This window comes from Hemitrygon akajei, chromosome 6, assembly GCF_048418815.1.
Source record: "Hemitrygon akajei chromosome 6, sHemAka1.3, whole genome shotgun sequence".
Taxonomy (NCBI): domain Eukaryota; kingdom Metazoa; phylum Chordata; class Chondrichthyes; order Myliobatiformes; family Dasyatidae; genus Hemitrygon; species Hemitrygon akajei.
The window spans coordinates 40,780,093-40,804,515 of record NC_133129.1 but is presented as its reverse complement, the minus strand read 5'-3'; the positions used below and the strand labels follow the sequence as shown (position 1 = coordinate 40,804,515).

The 24,423-nt window shown below is 55.3% G+C and overlaps 1 protein-coding gene across 1 annotated transcript in view; it reads left to right on the top strand.

Moving 5' to 3' along the window:
• The window catches only part of thbs4a (thrombospondin 4a), a 151,573-nt gene that overhangs the window by 61,874 nt on the left and 65,276 nt on the right, over positions 1-24,423 (top strand). Inside the window, exons 7-8 of the mRNA XM_073048211.1 lie at positions 23,086-23,270; positions 23,443-23,580. Coding sequence (XP_072904312.1) covers positions 23,086-23,270; positions 23,443-23,580 — 323 coding nt within the window. The remainder of the gene's footprint in view (positions 1-23,085; positions 23,271-23,442; positions 23,581-24,423) is intronic.

Below are 24,423 nucleotides of genomic sequence, written 5' to 3'. Positions count from 1 at the left end.
TTCCACTGGCCATTGCTCTGCCCAATTTTCAAGCTTATCAACGTCCCACTGTATCCTTAGACAATCTTGTATACTATCTTTGAATTTGCCAGTGTTTTCCTCATCTACAAACTTACTAATTGAACCACCTTCAGTCTCATCCAGGTCAGTTATATATTTCAAACAGCAAAGTACGGATCCCTCTTGGTGCAGACTCCACCATCAGAGCCCTAGCGATTCCCTTCCTTGCTTTTTAGCTTTCCGGGATAGATCCAGTCAGGCCCTGGGGATTATCCACTCTAACCTGAAGCAATATTTCTAACTCTTCCTCATTCCTGCCACAGGCATTCTCTAGAATATCAACGTACACTCCCTTAACTCTTCATCTTCCGCATCGTTCTCCCAGGTGAACAGCGGTGTGAAGTCTTCACTTGGGAGCTCGCTCCTGTGCCCTGGCTCCACACACTGATTCTCCCTTTGGGCCCTGGCTCCACACACTGATTCTCACTCCTGTGCCCTGGCTCCACACACTGATTCTCGCTCCTGTGCTCTGGCTCCACACACTGATTCTCGCTCCTGTGCCCTGGCTCCACACACTGATTCTCGCTCCTGTGCCCTGGCTCCACACACTGATTCTCCCTTTGGGCCCTGGCTCCACACACTGATTCTCGCTCCTGTGCCCTGGCTCCACACACTGATTCTCGCTTTGGGCCCTGGCTCCACACACTGATTCTCGCTCCTGTGCCCTGGCTCCACACACTGATTCTCCCTTTGGGCCCTGGCTCCACACACTGATTCTCGCTTTGGGCCCTGGCTCCACACACTGATTCTCGCTTTGGGCCCTGGCTCCACACACTGATTCTCGCTCCTGTGCCCTGGCTTGACACACTGATTCTCCCTTTGGGCCCTGGCTCCACACACTGATTCTCGCTTTGGGCCCTGGCTCTACACACTGATTCTCGCTACTGTGCCCTGGCTCCACACACTGATTCTCGCTCCTGTGCCCTGGCTCCACACACTGATTCTCGCTTAGGGCCCTGGCTCCACACACTGATTCTCGCTTTGGGCCGTGGCTCCACACATTGATTCTCGCTTTGGGCCCTGGCTCCACACACTGATTGTCCCTTTGGGCCCTGGCTCCACACACTGATTCTCGCTCCTGTGCCCTGGCTCCACACACTGATTCTCGCTCCTGTGCCCTGGCTCCACACACTGATTCTCCCTTTGTGCCCTGGCTCCACACACTGATTCTCGCTTTGGGCCCTGGCTCCACACACTGATTCTCCCTTTGGGCCCTGGCTCCACACACTGATTCTCGCTCCTGTGCCCTGGCTCCACACACTGATTCTCGCTCCTGTGCCCTGGCTCCACACACTGATTCTCCCTTTGTGCCCTGGCTCCACACACTGATTCTCCCTTTGGGCCCTGGCTCCACACACTGATTCTCCCTTTGGGCCCTGGTTCCACACACTGATTCTCGCTCCTGTGCCCTGGCTCCACACACTGATTCTCACTTTGGGCCCTGGCTCCACACACTGATTCTCCCTTTGGGCCCTGGCTCCACACACTGATTCTCGCTCCTGTGCCCTGGCTCCACACACTGATTCTCGCTCCTGTGCCCTGGCTCCACACACTGATTCTGCCTTTGGGCCCTGGTTCCACACACTGATTCTCGCTTTGGGCCCTGGCTCCACACACTGATTCTCCCTTTGGGCCCTGGCTCCACACACTGATTCTCGCTCCTGTGCCCTGGCTCCACACACTGATTCTCCCTTTGGGCCCTGGCTCCACACACTGATTCTCCCTTTGGGCCCTGGCTCCACACACTGATTCTCGCTTTGGGCCCTGGCTCCACACACTGATTCTCGCTTTGGGCCCTGGCTCCACACACTGATTCTCGCTTTGGGCCCTGGCTCCACACACTGATTCTCCCTTTGGGCCCTGGCTCCACACACTGATTCTCCCTTTGGGCCCTGGCTCCACACACTGATTCTCCCTTTGGGCCCTGGCTCCACACACTGATTCTCGCTCCTGTGCCCTGGCTCCACACACTGATTCTGCCTTTGGGCCCTGGCTCCACACACTGATTCTCCCTTTGGGCCCTGGCTCCACACACTGATTCTCCCTTTGGGCCCTGGCTCCACACACTGATTCTCGCTCCTGTGCCCTGGCTCCACACACTGATTCTCCCTTTGGGCCCTGGCTCCACACACTGATTCTCCCTTTGTGCCCTGGCTCCACACACTGATTCTCCCTTTGTGCCCTGGCTCCACACACTGATTCTCGCTCCTGTGCCCTGGCTCCACACACTGATTCTCGCTTTGGGCCCTGGCTCCACACACTGATTCTCGCTTTGGGCCCTGGCTCCACACACTGATTCTCGCTCCTGTGCCCTGGCTCCACACACTGATTCTCCCTTTGTGCCCTGGCTCCACACACTGATTCTCCCTTTGGGCCCTGGCTCCACACACTGATTCTCCCTTTGTGCCCTGGCTCCACACACTGATTCTCGCTTTGGGCCCTGGCTCCACACACTGATTCTCGCTTTGGGCCCTGGCTCCACACACTGATTCTCGCTTTGGGCCCTGGCTCCACACACTGATTCTCGCTCCTGTGCCCTGGCTCCACACACTGATTCTGCCTTTGGGCCCTGGTTCCACACACTGATTCTCGCTTTGGGCCCTGGCTCCACACACTGATTCTCCCTTTGGGCCCTGGCTCCACACACTGATTCTCGCTCCTGTGCCCTGGCTCCACACACTGATTCTCCCTTTGGGCCCTGGCTCCACACACTGATTCTCCCTTTGGGCCCTGGCTCCACACACTGATTCTCGCTTTGGGCCCTGGCTCCACACACTGATTCTCGCTCCTGTGCCCTGGCTCCACACACTGATTCTCCCTTTGTGCCCTGGCTCCACACACTGATTCTCCCTTTGGGCCCTGGCTCCACACACTGATTCTCCCTTTGTGCCCTGGCTCCACACACTGATTCTCGCTTTGGGCCCTGGCTCCACACACTGATTCTCGCTTTGGGCCCTGGCTCCACACACTGATTCTCGCTTTGGGCCCTGGCTCCACACACTGATTCTCGCTCCTGTGCCCTGGCTCCACACACTGATTCTCGCTCCTGTGCCCTGGCTCCACACACTGATTCTGCCTTTGGGCCCTGGTTCCACACACTGATTCTCGCTTTGGGCCCTGGCTCCACACACTGATTCTCCCTTTGGGCCCTGGCTCCACACACTGATTCTCGCTCCTGTGCCCTGGCTCCACACACTGATTCTCCCTTTGGGCCCTGGCTCCACACACTGATTCTCCCTTTGGGCCCTGGCTCCACACACTGATTCTCCCTTTGGGCCCTGGCTCCACACACTGATTCTCCCTTTGGGCCCTGGCTCCACACACTGATTCTCCCTTTGGGCCCTGGCTCCACACACTGATTCTCCCTTTGTGCCCTGGCTCCACACACTGATTCTCGCTTTGGGCCCTGGCTCCACACACTGATTCTCGCTCCTGGGCCCTGGCTCCACACACTGATTCTCCCTTTGTGCCCTGGCTCCACACACTGATTCTCCCTTTGGGCCCTGGCTCCACACACTGATTCTCCCTTTGGGCCCTGGCTCCACACACTGATTCTCGCTTTGGGCCCTGGCTCCACACACTGATTCTCGCTTTGGGCCCTGGCTCCACACACTGATTCTCGCTCCTGTGCCCTGGCTCCACACACTGATTCTCCCTTTGGGCCCTGGCTCCACACACTGATTCTCCCTTTGTGCCCTGGCTCCACACACTGATTCTCCCTTTGTGCCCTGGCTCCACACACTGATTCTCGCTCCTGTGCCCTGGCTCCACACACTGATTCTCGCTTTGGGCCCTGGCTCCACACACTGATTCTCCCTTTGGGCCCTGGTTCCACACACTGATTCTCGCTCCTGTGCCCTGGCTCCACACACTGATTCTCGCTCCTGTGCCTTGGCTCCACACACTGATTCTCCCTTTGGGCCCTGGCTCCACACACTGATTCTCCCTTTGGGCCCTGGCTCCACACACTGATTCTCGCTTTGGGCCCTGGCTCCACACACTGATTCTCCCTTTGGGCCCTGGCTCCACACACTGATTCTCCCTTTGTGCCCTGGCTCCACACACTGATTCTCGCTCCTGTGCCCTGGCTCCACACACTGATTCTCGCTTTGGGCCCTGGCTCCACACACTGATTCTCGCTCCTGTGCCCTGGCTCCACACACTGATTCTCGCTCCTGTGCCCTGGCTCCACACACTGATTCTCCCTTTGGGCCCTGGCTCCACACACTGATTCTCTCTCCTGTGCCCTGGCTCCACACACTGATTCTCGCTTTGGGCCCTGGCTCCACACACTGATTCTCGCTTTGGGCCCTGGCTCCACACACTGATTCTCGCTCCTGTGCCCTGGCTCCACACACTGATTCTGCCTTTGGGCCCTGGTTCCACACACTGATTCTCGCTTTGGGCCCTGGCTCCACACACTGATTCTCCCTTTGGGCCCTGGCTCCACACACTGATTCTCGCTCCTGTGCCCTGGCTCCACACACTGATTCTCCCTTTGGGCCCTGGCTCCACACACTGATTCTCCCTTTGGGCCCTGGCTCCACACACTGATTCTCGCTTTGGGCCCTGGCTCCACACACTGATTCTCGCTCCTGTGCCCTGGCTCCACACACTGATTCTCCCTTTGTGCCCTGGCTCCACACACTGATTCTCCCTTTGGGCCCTGGCTCCACACACTGATTCTCCCTTTGTGCCCTGGCTCCACACACTGATTCTCGCTTTGGGCCCTGGCTCCACACACTGATTCTCGCTTTGGGCCCTGGCTCCACACACTGATTCTCGCTTTGGGCCCTGGCTCCACACACTGATTCTCGCTCCTGTGCCCTGGCTCCACACACTGATTCTCGCTCCTGTGCCCTGGCTCCACACACTGATTCTGCCTTTGGGCCCTGGTTCCACACACTGATTCTCGCTTTGGGCCCTGGCTCCACACACTGATTCTCCCTTTGGGCCCTGGCTCCACACACTGATTCTCGCTCCTGTGCCCTGGCTCCACACACTGATTCTCCCTTTGGGCCCTGGCTCCACACACTGATTCTCCCTTTGGGCCCTGGCTCCACACACTGATTCTCCCTTTGGGCCCTGGCTCCACACACTGATTCTCCCTTTGGGCCCTGGCTCCACACACTGATTCTCCCTTTGGGCCCTGGCTCCACACACTGATTCTCCCTTTGTGCCCTGGCTCCACACACTGATTCTCGCTTTGGGCCCTGGCTCCACACACTGATTCTCGCTCCTGGGCCCTGGCTCCACACACTGATTCTCCCTTTGTGCCCTGGCTCCACACACTGATTCTCCCTTTGGGCCCTGGCTCCACACACTGATTCTCCCTTTGGGCCCTGGCTCCACACACTGATTCTCGCTTTGGGCCCTGGCTCCACACACTGATTCTCGCTTTGGGCCCTGGCTCCACACACTGATTCTCGCTCCTGTGCCCTGGCTCCACACACTGATTCTCCCTTTGGGCCCTGGCTCCACACACTGATTCTCCCTTTGTGCCCTGGCTCCACACACTGATTCTCCCTTTGTGCCCTGGCTCCACACACTGATTCTCGCTCCTGTGCCCTGGCTCCACACACTGATTCTCGCTTTGGGCCCTGGCTCCACACACTGATTCTCCCTTTGGGCCCTGGTTCCACACACTGATTCTCGCTCCTGTGCCCTGGCTCCACACACTGATTCTCGCTCCTGTGCCTTGGCTCCACACACTGATTCTCCCTTTGGGCCCTGGCTCCACACACTGATTCTCCCTTTGGGCCCTGGCTCCACACACTGATTCTCGCTTTGGGCCCTGGCTCCACACACTGATTCTCCCTTTGGGCCCTGGCTCCACACACTGATTCTCCCTTTGTGCCCTGGCTCCACACACTGATTCTCGCTCCTGTGCCCTGGCTCCACACACTGATTCTCGCTTTGGGCCCTGGCTCCACACACTGATTCTCGCTCCTGTGCCCTGGCTCCACACACTGATTCTCGCTCCTGTGCCCTGGCTCCACACACTGATTCTCCCTTTGGGCCCTGGCTCCACACACTGATTCTCTCTCCTGTGCCCTGGCTCCACACACTGATTCTCGCTTTGGGCCCTGGCTCCACACACTGATTCTCGCTTTGGGCCCTGGCTCCACACACTGATTCTCGCTCCTGTGCCCTGGCTCCACACACTGATTCTCCCTTTGGGCCCTTGTTCCACACACTGATTCTCCCTTTGGGCCCTGGCTCCACACACTGATTCTCGCTTTGGGCCCTGGCTCCACACACTGATTCTCGCTCCTGTGCCCTGGCTCCACACACTGATTCTCGCTTTGGGCCCTGGCTCCACACACTGATTCTCGCTCCTGTGCCCTGGCTCCACACACTGATTCTCGCTCCTGTGCCCTGGCTCCACACACTGATTCTGCCTTTGGGCCCTGGCTCCACACACTGATTCTCGCTCCTGTGCCCTGGCTCTACACACTGATTCTTGCTCCTGTGCCCTGGCTCCACACACTGATTCTCGCTTTGGGCCCTGGCTCCACACACTGATTCTCGCTCCTGTGCCCTGGCTCCACACACTGATTCTTGCTCCTGTGCCCTGGCTCCACACACTGATTCTCCCTTTGGGCCCTGGCTCCACACACTGATTCTCCCTTTGGGCCCTGGCTCCACACACTGATTCTCGCTTTGGGCCCTGGCTCCACACACTGATTCTCGCTCCTGTGCCCTGGCTCCACACACTGATTCTCCCTTTGTGCCCTGGCTCCACACACTGATTCTCGCTCCTGTGCCCTGGCTCCACACACTGATTCTCGCTTTGGGCCCTGGCTCCACACACTGATTCTCCCTTTGGGCCCTGGCTCCACACACTGATTCTCGCTCCTGTGCCCTGGCTCCACACACTGATTCTCCCTTTGTGCCCTGGCTCCACACACTGATTCTCCCTTTGGGCACTGGCTCCACACACTGATTCTCCCTTTGGGCCCTGGCTCCACACACTGATTCTCCCTTTGTGCCCTGGCTCCACACACTGATTCTCGCTTTGGGCCCTGGCTCCACACACTGATTCTCGCTTTGGGCCCTGGCTCCACACACTGATTCTCGCTCCTGTGCCCTGGCTCCACACACTGATTCTCCCTTTGGGCCCTGGCTCCACACACTGATTCTCCCTTTGTGCCCTGGCTCCACACACTGATTCTCCCTTTGTGCCCTGGCTCCACACACTGATTCTCGCTCCTGTGCCCTGGCTCCACACACTGATTCTCGCTTTGGGCCCTGGCTCCACACACTGATTCTCCCTTTGGGCCCTGGTTCCACACACTGATTCTCGCTCCTGTGCCCTGGCTCCACACACTGATTCTCGCTCCTGTGCCTTGGCTCCACACACTGATTCTCCCTTTGGGCCCTGGCTCCACACACTGATTCTCGCTCCTGTGCCCTGGTTCCACACACTGATTCTCGCTTTGGGCCCTGGCTCCACACACTGATTCTCGCTTTGGGCCCTGGCTCCACACACTGATTCTCGCTCCTGTGCCCTGGCTCCACACACTGATTCTCCCTTTGGGCCCTTGTTCCACACACTGATTCTCCCTTTGGGCCCTGGCTCCACACACTGATTCTCGCTTTGGGCCCTGGCTCCACACACTGATTCTCGCTCCTGTGCCCTGGCTCCACACACTGATTCTCGCTTTGGGCCCTGGCTCCACACACTGATTCTCGCTCCTGTGCCCTGGCTCCACACACTGATTCTCGCTCCTGTGCCCTGGCTCCACACACTGATTCTGCCTTTGGGCCCTGGTTCCACACACTGATTCTCGCTTTGGGCCCTGGCTCCACACACTGATTCTCGCTCCTGTGCCCTGGCTCCACACACTGATTCTCCCTTTGGGCCCTGGCTCCACACACTGATTCTCGCTCCTGTGCCCTGGCTCCACACACTGATTCTCCCTTTGTGCCCTGGCTCCACACACTGATTCTCGCTTTGGGCCCTGGCTCCACACACTGATTCTCGCTTTGGGCCCTGGCTCCACACACTGATTCTCCCTTTGGGCCCTGGCTCCACACACTGATTCTCCCTTTGGGCCCTGGCTCCACACACTGATTCTCGCTCCTGTGCCCTGGCTCCACACACTGATTCTCCCTTTGGGCCCTGGCTCCACACACTGATTCTCCCTTTGTGCCCTGGCTCCACACACTGATTCTCCCTTTGTGCCCTGGCTCCACACACTGATTCTCGCTCCTGTGCCCTGGCTCCACACACTGATTCTCGCTTTGGGCCCTGGCTCCACACACTGATTCTCGCTTTGGGCCCTGGCTCCACACACTGATTCTCGCTCCTGTGCCCTGGCTCCACACACTGATTCTCGCTCCTGTGCCCTGGCTCCACACACTGATTCTCCCTTTGGGCCCTGGCTCCACACACTGATTCTCTCTCCTGTGCCCTGGCTCCACACACTGATTCTCGCTTTGGGCCCTGGCTCCACACACTGATTCTCGCTTTGGGCCCTGGCTCCACACACTGATTCTCGCTCCTGTGCCCTGGCTCCACACACTGATTCTCCCTTTGGGCCCTTGTTCCACACACTGATTCTCCCTTTGGGCCCTGGCTCCACACACTGATTCTCGCTTTGGGCCCTGGCTCCACACACTGATTCTCGCTCCTGTGCCCTGGCTCCACACACTGATTCTCGCTTTGGGCCCTGGCTCCACACACTGATTCTCGCTCCTGTGCCCTGGCTCCACACACTGATTCTCGCTCCTGTGCCCTGGCTCCACACACTGATTCTGCCTTTGGGCCCTGGCTCCACACACTGATTCTCGCTCCTGTGCCCTGGCTCTACACACTGATTCTTGCTCCTGTGCCCTGGCTCCACACACTGATTCTCGCTTTGGGCCCTGGCTCCACACACTGATTCTCGCTCCTGTGCCCTGGCTCCACACACTGATTCTTGCTCCTGTGCCCTGGCTCCACACACTGATTCTCCCTTTGGGCCCTGGCTCCACACACTGATTCTCCCTTTGGGCCCTGGCTCCACACACTGATTCTCGCTTTGGGCCCTGGCTCCACACACTGATTCTCGCTCCTGTGCCCTGGCTCCACACACTGATTCTCCCTTTGTGCCCTGGCTCCACACACTGATTCTCCCTTTGGGCCCTGGCTCCACACACTGATTCTCCCTTTGGGCCCTGGCTCCACACACTGATTCTCCCTTTGGGCCCTGGCTCCACACACTGATTCTCGCTCCTGTGCCCTGGCTCCACACACTGATTCTCCCTTTGTGCCCTGGCTCCACACACTGATTCTCCCTTTGGGCCCTGGCTCCACACACTGATTCTCCCTTTGGGCCCTGGCTCCACACACTGATTCTCCCTTTGTGCCCTGGCTCCACACACTGATTCTCGCTTTGGGCCCTGGCTCCACACACTGATTCTCGCTTTGGGCCCTGGCTCCACACACTGATTCTCGCTCCTGTGCCCTGGCTCCACACACTGATTCTCCCTTTGGGCCCTGGCTCCACACACTGATTCTCCCTTTGTGCCCTGGCTCCACACACTGATTCTCCCTTTGTGCCCTGGCTCCACACACTGATTCTCGCTCCTGTGCCCTGGCTCCACACACTGATTCTCGCTTTGGGCCCTGGCTCCACACACTGATTCTCCCTTTGGGCCCTGGTTCCACACACTGATTCTCGCTCCTGTGCCCTGGCTCCACACACTGATTCTCGCTCCTGTGCCTTGGCTCCACACACTGATTCTCCCTTTGGGCCCTGGCTCCACACACTGATTCTCGCTCCTGTGCCCTGGTTCCACACACTGATTCTCGCTTTGGGCCCTGGCTCCACACACTGATTCTCGCTTTGGGCCCTGGCTCCACACACTGATTCTCGCTCCTGTGCCCTGGCTCCACACACTGATTCTCCCTTTGGGCCCTTGTTCCACACACTGATTCTCCCTTTGGGCCCTGGCTCCACACACTGATTCTCGCTTTGGGCCCTGGCTCCACACACTGATTCTCGCTCCTGTGCCCTGGCTCCACACACTGATTCTCGCTTTGGGCCCTGGCTCCACACACTGATTCTCGCTCCTGTGCCCTGGCTCCACACACTGATTCTCGCTCCTGTGCCCTGGCTCCACACACTGATTCTGCCTTTGGGCCCTGGTTCCACACACTGATTCTCGCTTTGGGCCCTGGCTCCACACACTGATTCTCCCTTTGGGCCCTGGCTCCACACACTGATTCTCGCTCCTGTGCCTTGGCTCCACACACTGATTCTCCCTTTGGGCCCTGGCTCCACACACTGATTCTCCCTTTGGGCCCTGGCTCCACACACTGATTCTCGCTTTGGGCCCTGGCTCCACACACTGATTCTCGCTCCTGTGCCCTGGCTCCACACACTGATTCTCGCTCCTGTGCCCTGGCTCCACACACTGATTCTCGCTTTGGGCCCTGGCTCCACACACTGATTCTCGCTCCTGTGCCCTGGCTCCACACACTGATTCTCGCTCCTGTGCCCTGGCTCCACACACTGATTCTGCCTTTGGGCCCTGGTTCCACACACTGATTCTCGCTTTGGGCCCTGGCTCCACACACTGATTCTCCCTTTGGGCCCTGGCTCCACACACTGATTCTCGCTCCTGTGCCCTGGCTCCACACACTGATTCTCCCTTTGGGCCCTGGCTCCACACACTGATTCTCCCTTTGGGCCCTGGCTCCACACACTGATTCTCGCTTTGGGCCCTGGCTCCACACACTGATTCTCCCTTTGTGCCCTGGCTGCACACACTGATTCTCACTTTGGGCCCTGGCTCCACACACTGATTCTCCCTTTGTGCCCTGGCTCCACACACTGATTCTCACTCCTGTGCCCTGGCTCCACACACTGATTCTCGCTTTGGGCCCTGGCTCCACACACTGATTCTCGCTTTGTGCCCTGGCTCCACACACTGATTCTCGCTCCTGTGCCCTGGCTCCACACACTGATTCTCCCTTTGGGCCCTGGCTCCACACACTGATTCTCCCTTTGTGCCCTGGCTCCACACACTGATTCTCCCTTTGTGCCCTGGCTCCACACACTGATTCTCGCTCCTGTGCCCTGGCTCCACACACTGATTCTCGCTTTGGGCCCTGGCTCCACACACTGATTCTCCCTTTGGGCCATGGTTCCACACACTGATTCTCGCTCCTGTGCCCTGGCTCCACACACTGATTCTCGCTCCTGTGCCTTGGCTCCACACACTGATTCTCCCTTTGGGCCCTGGCTCCACACACTGATTCTCCCTTTGGGCCCTGGCTCCACACACTGATTCTCGCTTTGGGCCCTGGCTCCACACACTGATTCTCCCTTTGGGCCCTGGCTCCACACACTGATTCTCCCTTTGTGCCCTGGCTCCACACACTGATTCTCGCTCCTGTGCCCTGGGTCCACACACTGATTCTCGCTTTGGGCCCTGGCTCCACACACTGATTCTCGCTCCTGTGCCCTGGCTCCACACACTGATTCTCCCTTTGTGCCCTGGCTCCACACACTGATTCTCCCTTTGGGCCCTGGCTCCACACACTGATTCTCGCTTTGGGCCCTGGCTCCACACACTGATTCTCCCTTTGGGCCCTGGCTCCACACACTGATTCTCCCTTTGTGCCCTGGCTCCACACACTGATTCTCGCTCCTGTGCCCTGGCTCCACACACTGATTCTCGCTTTGGGCCCTGGCTCCACACACTGATTCTCGCTCCTGTGCCCTGGCTCCACACACTGATTCTCGCTCCTGTGCCCTGGCTCCACACACTGATTCTCCCTTTGGGCCCTGGCTCCACACACTGATTCTCTCTCCTGTGCCCTGGCTCCACACACTGATTCTCGCTTTGGGCCCTGGCTCCACACACTGATTCTCGCTTTGGGCCCTGGCTCCACACACTGATTCTCGCTCCTGTGCCCTGGCTCCACACACTGATTCTCCCTTTGGGCCCTTGTTCCACACACTGATTCTCCCTTTGGGCCCTGGCTCCACACACTGATTCTCGCTTTGGGCCCTGGCTCCACACACTGATTCTCGCTCCTGTGCTATGGCTCCACACACTGATTCTCGCTTTGGGCCCTGGCTCCACACACTGATTCTCGCTCCTGTGCCCTGGCTCCACACACTGATTCTCGCTCCTGTGCCCTGGCTCCACACACTGATTCTCCCTTTGGGCCCTGGCTCCACACACTGATTCTCGCACCTGTGCCCTGGCTCCACACACTGATTCTCGCTTTGGGCCCTGGCTCCACACACTGATTCTCGCTCCTGTGCCCTGGCTCCACACACTGATTCTCGCTTTGGGCCCTGGCTCCACACACTGATTCTCGCTTTGGGCCCTGGCTCCACACACTGATTCTCGCTTTGGGCCCTGGCTCCACAAACTGATTCTCGCTCCTGTGCCCTGGCTCCACACACTGATTCTCGCTTTGGGCCCTGGCTCCACACACTGATTCTCGCTCCTGTGCCCTGTCTCCACACACTGATTCTCCCTTTGTGCCCTGGCTCCACACACTGATTCTCCCTTTGGGCCCTGGCTCCACACACTGATTCTCGCTCCTGTGCCCTGGCTCCACACACTGATTCTCCCTTTGGGCCCTGGCTCCACACACTGATTCTCCCTTTGGGCCCTGGCTCCACACACTGATTCTCGCTCCTGTGTCCTGGCTCCACACACTGATTCTCACTTTGGGCCCTGGCTCCACACACTGATTCTCCCTTTGGGCCCTGGCTCCACACACTGATTCTCGCTCCTGTGCCCTGGCTCCACACACTGATTCTCGCTCCTGTGCCCTGGCTCCACACACTGATTCTCCCTTTGGGCCCTGGTTCCACACACTGATTCTCCCTTTGGGCCCTGGCTCCACACACTGATTCTCCCTTTGGGCCCTGGCTCCACACACTGATTCTCGCTCCTGTGCCCTGGCTCCACACACTGATTCTCCCTTTGGGCCCTTGTTCCACACACTGATTCTCCCTTTGGGCCCTGGCTCCACACACTGATTCTCCCTTTGGGCCCTGGCTCCACACACTGATTCTCGCTCCTGTGCCCTGGTTCCACACACTGATTCTCGCTCCTGTGCCCTGGCTCCACACACTGATTCTCGCTCCTGTGCCCTGGTTCCACACACTGATTCTCGCTCCTGTGCCCTGGTTCCACACACTGATTCTCGCTCCTGTGCCCTGGCTCCACACACTGATTCTCTCTCCTGTGCCCTGGCTCCACACACTGATTCTCGCTCCTGTGCCCTGGCTCCACACACTGATTCTCACTTTGGGCCCTGGCTCCACACACTGATTCTCGCTTTGGGCCCTGGCTCCACACACTGATTCTCGCTTTGGGCCCTGGCTCCACACACTGATTCTCGCTCCTGTGCCCTGGCTTGACACACTGATTCTCCCTTTGGGCCCTGGCTCCACACACTGATTCTCGCTTTGGGCCCTGGCTCTACACACTGATTCTCGCTACTGTGCCCTGGCTCCACACACTGATTCTCGCTCCTGTGCCCTGGCTCCACACACTGATTCTCGCTTAGGGCCCTGGCTCCACACACTGATTCTCGCTTTGGGCCGTGGCTCCACACATTGATTCTCGCTTTGGGCCCTGGCTCCACACACTGATTGTCCCTTTGGGCCCTGGCTCCACACACTGATTCTCGCTCCTGTGCCCTGGCTCCACACACTGATTCTCGCTCCTGTGCCCTGGCTCCACACACTGATTCTCCCTTTGTGCCCTGGCTCCACACACTGATTCTCGCTTTGGGCCCTGGCTCCACACACTGATTCTCGCTTTGGGCCCTGGCTCCACACACTGATTCTCCCTTTGGGCCCTGGCTCCACACACTGATTCTCCCTTTGGGCCCTGGCTCCACACACTGATTCTCGCTCCTGTGCCCTGGCTCCACACACTGATTCTCCCTTTGGGCCCTGGCTCCACACACTGATTCTCCCTTTGTGCCCTGGCTCCACACACTGATTCTCCCTTTGTGCCCTGGCTCCACACACTGATTCTCGCTCCTGTGCCCTGGCTCCACACACTGATTCTCGCTTTGGGCCCTGGCTCCACACACTGATTCTCGCTTTGGGCCCTGGCTCCACACACTGATTCTCGCTCCTGTGCCCTGGCTCCACACACTGATTCTCCCTTTGTGCCCTGGCTCCACACACTGATACTCCCTTTGGGCCCTGGCTCCACACACTGATTCTCCCTTTGTGACCTGGCTCCACACACTGATTCTCGCTTTGGGCCCTGGCTCCACACACTGATTCTCGCTCCTGTGCCCTGGCTCCACACACTGATTCTCGCTCCTGTGCCCTGGCTCCACACACTGATTCTCCCTTTGGGCCCTGGCTCCACACACTGATTCTCTCTCCTGTGCCCTGGCTCCACACACTGATTCTCGCTTTGGGCCCTGGCTCCACACACTGATTCTCGCTTTGGGCCCTGGCTCCACACACTGATTCTCGCTCCTGTGCCCTGGCTCCACACACTGATTCTCGCTTTGGGCCCTGGCTCCACACACTGATTCTCGCTCCTGTGCCCTGGCTCCACACACTGATTCTCGCTCCTGTGCCCTGGCTCCACACACTGATTCTCCCTTTGGGCCCTGGCTCCACACACTGATTCTCGCTTTGGGCCCTGGCTCCACACACTGATTCTCGCACCTGTGCCCTGGCTCCACACACTGATTCTCGCTTTGGGCCCTGGCTCCACACACTGATTCTCGCTCCTGTGCCCTGGCTCCACACACTGATTCTCGCTTTGGGCCCTGGCTCCACACACTGATTCTCGCTTTGGGCCCTGGCTCCACAAACTGATTCTCGCTCCTGTGCCCTGGCTCCACACACTGATTCTCGCTTTGGGCCCTGGCTCCACACACTGATTCTCGCTCCTGTGCCCTGTCTCCACACACTGATTCTCCCTTTGTGCCCTGGCTCCACACACTGATTCTCGCTCCTGTGCCCTGGCTCCACACACTGATTCTCCCTTTGGGCCCTGGCTCCACACACTGATTCTCCCTTTGGGCCCTGGCTCCACACACTGATTCTCGCTCCTGTGTCCTGGCTCCACACACTGATTCTCACTTTGGGCCCTGGCTCCACACACTGATTCTCCCTTTGGGCCCTGGCTCCACACACTGATTCTCGCTCCTGTGCCCTGGCTCCACACACTGATTCTCGCTCCTGTGCCCTGGCTCCACACACTGATTCTCCCTTTGGGCCCTGGTTCCACACACTGATTCTCCCTTTGGGCCCTGGCTCCACACACTGATTCTCCCTTTGGGCCCTGGCTCCACACACTGATTCTCGCTCCTGTGCCCTGGCTCCACACACTGATTCTCCCTTTGGGCCCTTGTTCCACACACTGATTCTCCCTTTGGGCCCTGGCTCCACACACTGATTCTCCCTTTGGGCCCTGGCTCCACACACTGATTCTCGCTCCTGTGCCCTGGTTCCACACACTGATTCTCGCTCCTGTGCCCTGGCTCCACACACTGATTCTCGCTCCTGTGCCCTGGTTCCACACACTGATTCTCGCTCCTGTGCCCTGGTTCCACACACTGATTCTCGCTCCTGTGCCCTGGCTCCACACACTGATTCTCGCTCCTGTGCCCTGGCTCCACACACTGATTCTCGCTCCTGTGCCCTGGCTCCACACACTGATTCTCGCTCCTGTGCCCTGGCTCCACACACTGATTCTCGCTTTGTCCCTGGCTCCACACACTGATTCTCGCTCCTGTGCCCTGGCTCCACACACTGATTCTCCCTTTGGGCCCTGGCTCCACACACTGATTCTCGCTTTGGGCCCTGGCTCCACACACTGATTCTCGCTTTGGGCCCTGGCTCCACACACTGATTCTCGCTCCTGTGCCCTGGCTTGACACACTGATTCTCCCTTTGGGCCCTGGCTCCACACACTGATTCTCGCTTTGGGCCCTGGCTCTACACACTGATTCTCGCTACTGTGCCCTGGCTCCACACACTGATTCTCGCTCCTGTGCCCTGGCTCCACACACTGATTCTCGCTTAGGGCCCTGGCTCCACACACTGATTCTCGCTTTGGGCGGTGGCTCCACACATTGATTCTCGCTTTGGGCCCTGGCTCCACACACTGATTCTCCCTTTGGGCCCTGGCTCCACACACTGATTCTCGCTCCTGTGCCCTGGCTCCACACACTGATTCTCGCTCCTGTGCCCTGGCTCCACACACTGATTCTCCCTTTGTGCCCTGGCTCCACACACTGATTCTCGCTTTGGGCCCTGGCTCCACACACTGATTCTCCCTTTGGGCCCTGGCTCCACACACTGATTCTCGCTCCTGTGCCCTGGCTCCACACACTGATTCTCCCTTTGGGCCCTGGCTCCACACACTGATTCTCCCTTTGGGCCCTGGCTCCACACACTGATTCTCGCTTTGGGCCCTGGCTCCACACACTGATTCTCGCTCCTGTGCCCTGGCTCCACACACTGATTCTCCCTTTGTGCCCTGGCTCCACACACTGATTCTCCCTTTGGGCCCTGGCTCCACACACTGATTCTCCCTTTGTGCCCTGGCTCCACACACTGATTCTCGCTTTGGGCCCTGGCTCCACACACTGATTCTCCCTTTGGGCCCTGGCTCCACACACTGATTCTCCCTTTGGGCCCTGGCTCCACACACTGATTCTCCCTTTGGGCCCTGGCTCCACACACTGATTCTCGCTTTGGGCCCTGGCTCCACACACTGATTCTCCCTTTGGGCCTTGGCTCCACACACTGATTCTCGCTCCTGTGCCCTGGCTCCACACACTGATTCTCCCTTTGGGCCCTGGCTCCACACACTGATTCTCCCTTTGTGCCCTGGCTCCACACACTGATTCTCCCTTTGTGCCCTGGCTCCACACACTGATTCTCGCTCCTGTGCCCTGGCTCCACACACTGATTCTCGCTTTGGGCCCTGGCTCCACACACTGATTCTCCCTTTGGGCCCTGGTTCCACACACTGATTCTCGCTCCTGTGCCCTGGCTCCACACAGTGATTCTCGCTCCTGTGCCTTGGCTCCACACACTGATTCTCCCTTTGGGTCCTGGCTCCACACACTGATTCTCCCTTTGGGCCCTGGCTCCACACACTGATTCTCGCTTTGGGCCCTGGCTCCACACACTGATTCTCCCTTTGGGCCCTGGCTCCACACACTGATTCTCCCTTTGTGCCCTGGCTCCACACACTGATTCTCGCTCCTGTGCCCTGGCTCCACACACTGATTCTCGCTCCTGTGCCCTGGCTCCACACACTGATTCTCCCTTTGGGCCCTGGCTCCACACACTGATTCTCCCTTTGTGCCCTGGCTCCACACACTGATTCTCCCTTTGTGCCCTGGCTCCACACACTGATTCTCGCTCCTGTGCCCTGGCTCCACACACTGATTCTCGCTTTGGGCCCTGGCTCCACACACTGATTCTCCCTTTGGGCCCTGGTTCCACACACTGATTCTCGCTCCTGTGCCCTGGCTCCACACAGTGATTCTCGCTCCTGTGCCTTGGCTCCACACACTGATTCTCCCTTTGGTTCCTGGCTCCACACACTGATTCTCCCTTTGGGCCCTGGCTCCACACACTGATTCTCGCTTTGGGCCCTGGCTCCACACACTGATTCTCCCTTTGGGCCCTGGCTCCACACACTGATTCTCCCTTTGTGCCCTGGCTCCACACACTGATTCTCGCTCCTGTGCCCTGGCTCCACACACTGATTCTCGCTTTGGGCCCTGGCTCCACACACTGATTCTCGCTCCTGTGCCCTGGCTCCACACACTGATTCTCGCTCCTGTGCCCTGGCTCCACACACTGATTCTCCCTTTGGGCCCTGGCTCCACACACTGATTCTCTCTCCTGTGCCCTGGCTCCACACACTGATTCTCGCTTTGGGCCCTGGCTCCACACACTGATTCTCGCTTTGGGCCCTGGCTCCACACACTGATTCTCGCTCCTGTGCCCTGGCTCCACACACTGATTCTCCCTTTGGGCCCTTGTTCCACACACTGATTCTCCCTTTGGGCCCTGGCTCCACACACTGATTCTCGCTTTGGGCCCTGGCTCCACACACTGATTCTCGCTCCTGTGCCCTGGCTCCACACACTGATTCTCGCTTTGGGCCCTGGCTCCACACACTGATTCTCGCTCCTGTGCCCTGGCTCCACACACTGATTCTCGCTCCTGTGCCCTGGCTCCACACACTGATTCTCGCTTTGGGCCCTGGCTCCACACACTGATTCTCGCTTTGGGCCCTGGCTCCACAAACTGATTCTCGCTCCTGTGCCCTGGCTCCACACACTGATTCTCGCTTTGGGCCCTGGCTCCACACACTGATTCTCGCTCCTGTGCCCTGTCTCCACACACTGATTCTCCCTTTGTGCCCTGGCTCCACACACTGATTCTCGCTCCTGTGCCCTGGCTCCACACACTGATTCTCCCTTTGGGCCCTGGCTCCACACACTGATTCTCCCTTTGGGCCCTGGCTCCACACACTGATTCTCGCTCCTGTGTCCTGGCTCCACACACTGATTCTCACTTTGGGCCCTGGCTCCACACACTGATTCTCCCTTTGGGCCCTGGCTCCACACACTGATTCTCGCTCCTGTGCCCTGGCTCCACACACTGATTCTCGCTCCTGTGCCCTGGCTCCACACACTGATTCTCCCTTTGGGCCCTGGTTCCACACACTGATTCTCCCTTTGGGCCCTGGCTCCACACACTGATTCTCCCTTTGGGCCCTGGCTCCACACACTGATTCTCGCTCCTGTGCCCTGGCTCCACACACTGATTCTCCCTTTGGGCCCTTGTTCCACACACTGATTCTCCCTTTGGGCCCTGGCTCCACACACTGATTCTCCCTTTGGGCCCTGGCTCCACACACTGATTCTCGCTCCTGTGCCCTGGTTCCACACACTGATTCTCGCTCCTGTGCCCTGGCTCCACACACTGATTCTCGCTCCTGTGCCCTGGTTCCACACACTGATTCTCGCTCCTGTGCCCTGGTTCCACACACTGATTCTCGCTCCTGTGCCCTGGCTCCACACACTGATTCTCGCTCCTGTGCCCTGGCTCCACACACTGATTCTCGCTCCTGTGCCCTGGCTCCACACACTGATTCTCGCTCCTGTGCCCTGGCTCCACACACTGATTCTCGCTTTGTCCCTGGCTCCACACACTGATTCTCGCTCCTGTGCCCTGGCTCCACACACTGATTCTCCCTTTGGGCCCTGGCTCCACACACTGATTCTCGCTTTGGGCCCTGGCTCCACACACTGATTCTCGCTCCTGTGCCCTGGCTCCACACACTGATTCTCGCTTTGGGCCCTGGCTCCACACACTGATTCTCGCTCCTGTGCCCTGGCTCCACACACTGATTCTCCCTTTGGGCCCTGGCTCCACACACTGATTCTCCCTTTGGGCCCTTGTTCCACACACTGATTCTCCCTTTGGGCCCTGGCTCCACACACTGATTCTCGCTCCTGTGCCCTGGCTCCACACACTGATTCTCGCTCCTGTGCCCTGGTTCCACACACTGATTCTCGCTCCTGTGCCCTGGCTCCACACACTGATTCTCGCTCCTGTGCCCGGGCTCCACACACTGATTCTCGCTCCTGTGCCCTGGCTCCACACACTGATTCTCGCTTTGGGCCCTGAGGACACTTACTTATCTTAGCCACCCTCCTGTTTCAGATATACTGTATGTATAATCATCAGTCCATGAACACCACCCTGTTGTTCCTTTTTTTAATCACATAATTTATTCATTGTTGTAGTTTACGGTAATGTTATTTCTTTGCAATGTATTACCGCCACAAAACAGCATATTTCATGCTGTTTAAGTCAGTGATAATAAATCTGACACTAATTTTGATTAAAAGGTTTTATAATTCTCCTTAATCCTGTTTGCCAACATCATTTCATGGTCTCTTTCTGCCTTCTTGTTCTCTCCAACAACCCCTGCAAATCTCAGAGCACTTGATCAATGCCAGCTTCCAGAACCTGATTTACACTTCCTTTTTTCCTCTGATTAAACCTTCATTATCGTTCCTTAACAAAGGTTCCTAGGCTTACACCTTTGCTTCTTACAGGGATATGTAGATACTGAGCCGTTGCTAATTCGCTCTTAAAGGACCCCACCTATCGGATGTTGTTTTCCCCTCTGCCAGCTCTCCTGATCTACCTGGTTTATATTATTAAAATATATTTACCCTGAGTTCAGGGGAATTTCAAGGACATGCCTTACCTTTTCGCACGTCTACTTGGAATCTGGTAGAATGAAGTGCCGGTGTCCCAGGTTCAATTCTGTGTCTGTCTATAAGGAGCTTGTATGTTTTCCCTGTGACCATGTGTGTTTCCTCCAGGTGCTCTAGTTTCTTCTCACATTCTAAAAACATACAAGTGAGTGGGTTAATAGGTCACATGGGTGTAACTGGCAGCCTGGGCTCATTGGCCTGTTACCAAGTTGTAACTCTAAATAAATAAATTGCCAAAGCAGGGTCACTATTCACAAAAGATTTATCCACAGGATTTTCTATCATTGACCCAGTGTCATTTCCTCAAATGAGGTTAAGTACAGCTCCCATATTGCTTCAAAACATTCCCTCGGGTGTATTTTATGAACACCACACCATCGAAGCCCCTTGCACTGAGGCAATCCCAATCAATACTAAGGAAGTTACTTGGTGGGAAAGTCTATTCATGCAGAACAGTGCAATTGCAAATAATCTTTTTCTGTCTGGGCTGCTTGATTGTGGCTTGGATAATGTGGAAGTTGGGGATGGATGATAGAACGTATGGTTCTGTCTAAGGTTCAGATTTTGAAAGAAGTCAAAGAAAATAAATTTAGACTTGCTCAGGAAGAGCTGGAGGTCTTTTCAAACTGCTGTGAATTTACACCAGGACGTTCCCTGCAGTAATTTAATGGGTGAGGTGCAGAAGCCCCCAGGTTTCTGTAGCCACAAGAGGCTCACAGAAGATCATTCCCTGGAATCTGAGTGTCTGAAAGCAGTCCGTCAACCTATAGAATAGGCAACACTAATAACCACCAACGGCAACTTTTAGATTTTCATCTGTGTACAAACTTCTATACAGTTGCAGAGTGTGCCCACAGCAGAGTGACTCTCAGGGTTATATGTCATGACATGTATGTAATAAAATTTACTTTGAAATTTGAACTTTGAAATAGTTTTTACAAAGCTGCAATGTAAGGCAGATGACTGAAAACTTCACATTAATATTGTACTTGTTAACTCCCGACCATGAAGCTTTATACCTCCCAACAGATTTGGAGGAAAGAAGGATATTTTATGCATAAGTGGAATCAGATGTTTTTTTAAAATGCAAATTTATAATGAAATCCAGTTAATTGATTGAAGATAGTATTAAAATGCAAATTCAGTAAACATTCCCATAAAACATTTTTTCAGGAGATATCAGGCAATACTGCATTAAATTTTGAACAACATCCAAAGGCAGGGTTAAAAAAATAGTACAAATAGTACTGTTTCCAGGTATGGTAGAATTGCCCCATAATGAAAAATTGAGTTGATTAGATCAGTATACTCCAGAGATTTGGAGAATGAGAGGAGAAACTTAAAGTTCTAACAGCCTCAACAAATTGGATGCAAGGATGATGTTTCCTCCAGTTAAACACAGAACATAGAACAGATCCTTCAGCCCACAATGAGGTGCTTACCTTTTAACCTACTCTAAGATCAGTCTAACCGCTCCCATCCACATAGTCCTCCATTTTTCATTTATCCATATTCCTATCTATGAATCTCTTCAACGTCCCTGCTGTGTCTGCCACTACTACCACCCCTGTCAGTGCATTCCATACACTTACCACTCTTCATGTAAACTAACAACCTCTGACATCCTTCACTATACTTTTCTCCAATCACCTTAAAATTATGCCCCCCTGTATTCAACATTGCTGCCATGGGGTAAAAAATGGTACTAGCTATCCATACTATCTTTGCTTCTTATCATATTACACACTTCTATCAAGTCACCTCTTGTCCTCCTTCACTCCAAAGAGAAAAGCCTTAGCTCGCTCAAACATTCCTCATACGACATGCTCTCTAAACCAGATAGCATCCTGATAAATCTCCTCTGCACCATCTGTAAAGCTTCCACATCCTTCCTATAATGAGGTGACCAGAAATGAACTCAATATTCTAAGTATGGTCTAATCAGAGTTTTAAGAGCTGCAACATTACCTCAAAGCCCTTGAACTCAATCCCCAACCAATAAAGGGTTAACCTTTTTTTTTAACTGTTAACCACCCTATCAACTTGTGCAGAAACTTTGAGGGATATAAAGATGTGGATTCCAAGATCTGTTTCTCCACACTGGTAAGAATCCTGCCATTAACCTTGTACTCTGCCTTCAAGTGTGACCTTCCAGAACCGATCATTTCACACTTTTCCGGATGGAACTTCATCTGCCACTCCTTCGCCCAGCTCTACTTCCTAGCAGTGGCCTGTTGTAACTTTGTAACTTATGGCAACCTTCCACACTATCCACAACATCAGCAACCTTCACGTCAGCTGCAGACTTACTAACCTACCCTTCCACTTCATCCATGTCAATGATAAAAATCACAAGGATTGAGGCCTCGGAAACCAATCACAATCCGGCAAGAAGGAGGAGAAATTTCTTTATCCAATGGTTGGTGACACTTTGGAAATCTAAACCCTGGGTTGCTGAGTTAATTTAAAAAAGAGATCAATAATCTTGGAATCTAGGAATAGGTTCTATGGAATCTAAGAATAGTTCTATGGAACCATGGGAATATGGGGATGGTGCTGGGAAATAGAACTGAGGTACGAGACCAGCCACAATCTTGATGTGTAGTAGATCTTGAAGGATGCAAGTGTACAGGTATACGCGATGAAGTATCAACTGAGTCTAAATGGAATGACTCTTTAGTTGTGGTTTACAGGTACAAAATTAACACTTACGATATTTAAGTGTTGCCATACATCCCTTTTACTTTACGCCCCATCTCATATTCTAGATATCGGACTAACTGACCTGGAAGAGCTCAATCGTCTCGTGGTCCCCACCATCCCTAAGCCACGCTGTACTGCTAAGTCCTGTTTCCGTGGAGTGAAGTGTATCGAGACCCGGGATGGATTTCGGTGCGGACCGTGTCCGAGAGGGTTTGTAGGCGATGGCATTCGATGCGCTGATGAGGATGAGGTAAATTACAACCGCAAAGTAGCTATGGTCATTTTCTTCTCACTTTTTGACTTTTGATTATAATTAATTGAGAATCACAGATTCTTGTTTCTTTTCCTAACTCTTTATTCACAAATGTTTTCATTCTTGACTTGTGCCTAATGGTTTGTTTTTTGTAACTTTCCCCATTTAGTGTCAGATAAGCCCATGTTCTGCTGGAGTTCGCTGTGTGAACACCGTCCCCGGGTACAAGTGTGAGGACTGTCCAGCAGGCTACACTGGTGGGAGTGTTCAAGGGGTGGGATTGGAGTACGCAAGGTTAAATAAACAGGTAAACATTAGACACTGCACAAACCCCATAACAGCATAAGACATAGGAGCAGAATTAGACCATTTGGCCCATCGAATCTGCTGCGCCATTTCATCATGGCTGATCCTTCTTTCCTCTCAGCCCCCGTCTCCAGCCTTCCCCCATGTTCCTTCGTGCTCTGACCAACAGAAAATCTGTCAACCTCTGCCTTAAATGTACACGCAGACTTGGCCTCCACAGCTGCCTGTGGCAATGAATTGCACAGATCCACCACCTTGCCTAGAAGCAAAGGCTTTTGCCAAAGGCATCAGCAAGCTCCTCGTCATGAGACAGTAAGATCTTGACTTCCATGTTTGCACACTGCAGAGCAGAATTCAAGAACTCTGTGGCTGGGTTCTGCACCAAGGACAGGCCTGGAGCATCCAGTTACCTGCCGGAAAATAAACCTCAGGGTGGTATATAGTGTTATATACGTACTTTGATAATAAATTTACTTTGAACTTTGTATCGCATCTCCCAACTTTACCCCAGCCATGGTTGTAACATTTATGTACTTATTTCCAGCCATGCCGCCCAGCAACCCCTGATTTAACCCTAGTCTAATCACAGGACAATTTACCACGACTAATTAGCCTTCCAACCTGTGTGCCTTTGGACTGTGGGAGGAAACCCATGCGGTTATGGGGAGAATGTACAAACTCTTTACAGACAGTGGCAGGAATTGAACCTGGGTTACTGGTACTGTAAAGTGTTGTGCCACCGTTGTTCCCCATATCTAAGATGGTATGAGGGTCGCTGATCTGGATGGAAGGGGTAAAGGAAAGCGTGTGGTTTGATTTCTTCATTTTATTTAATTTCAATATG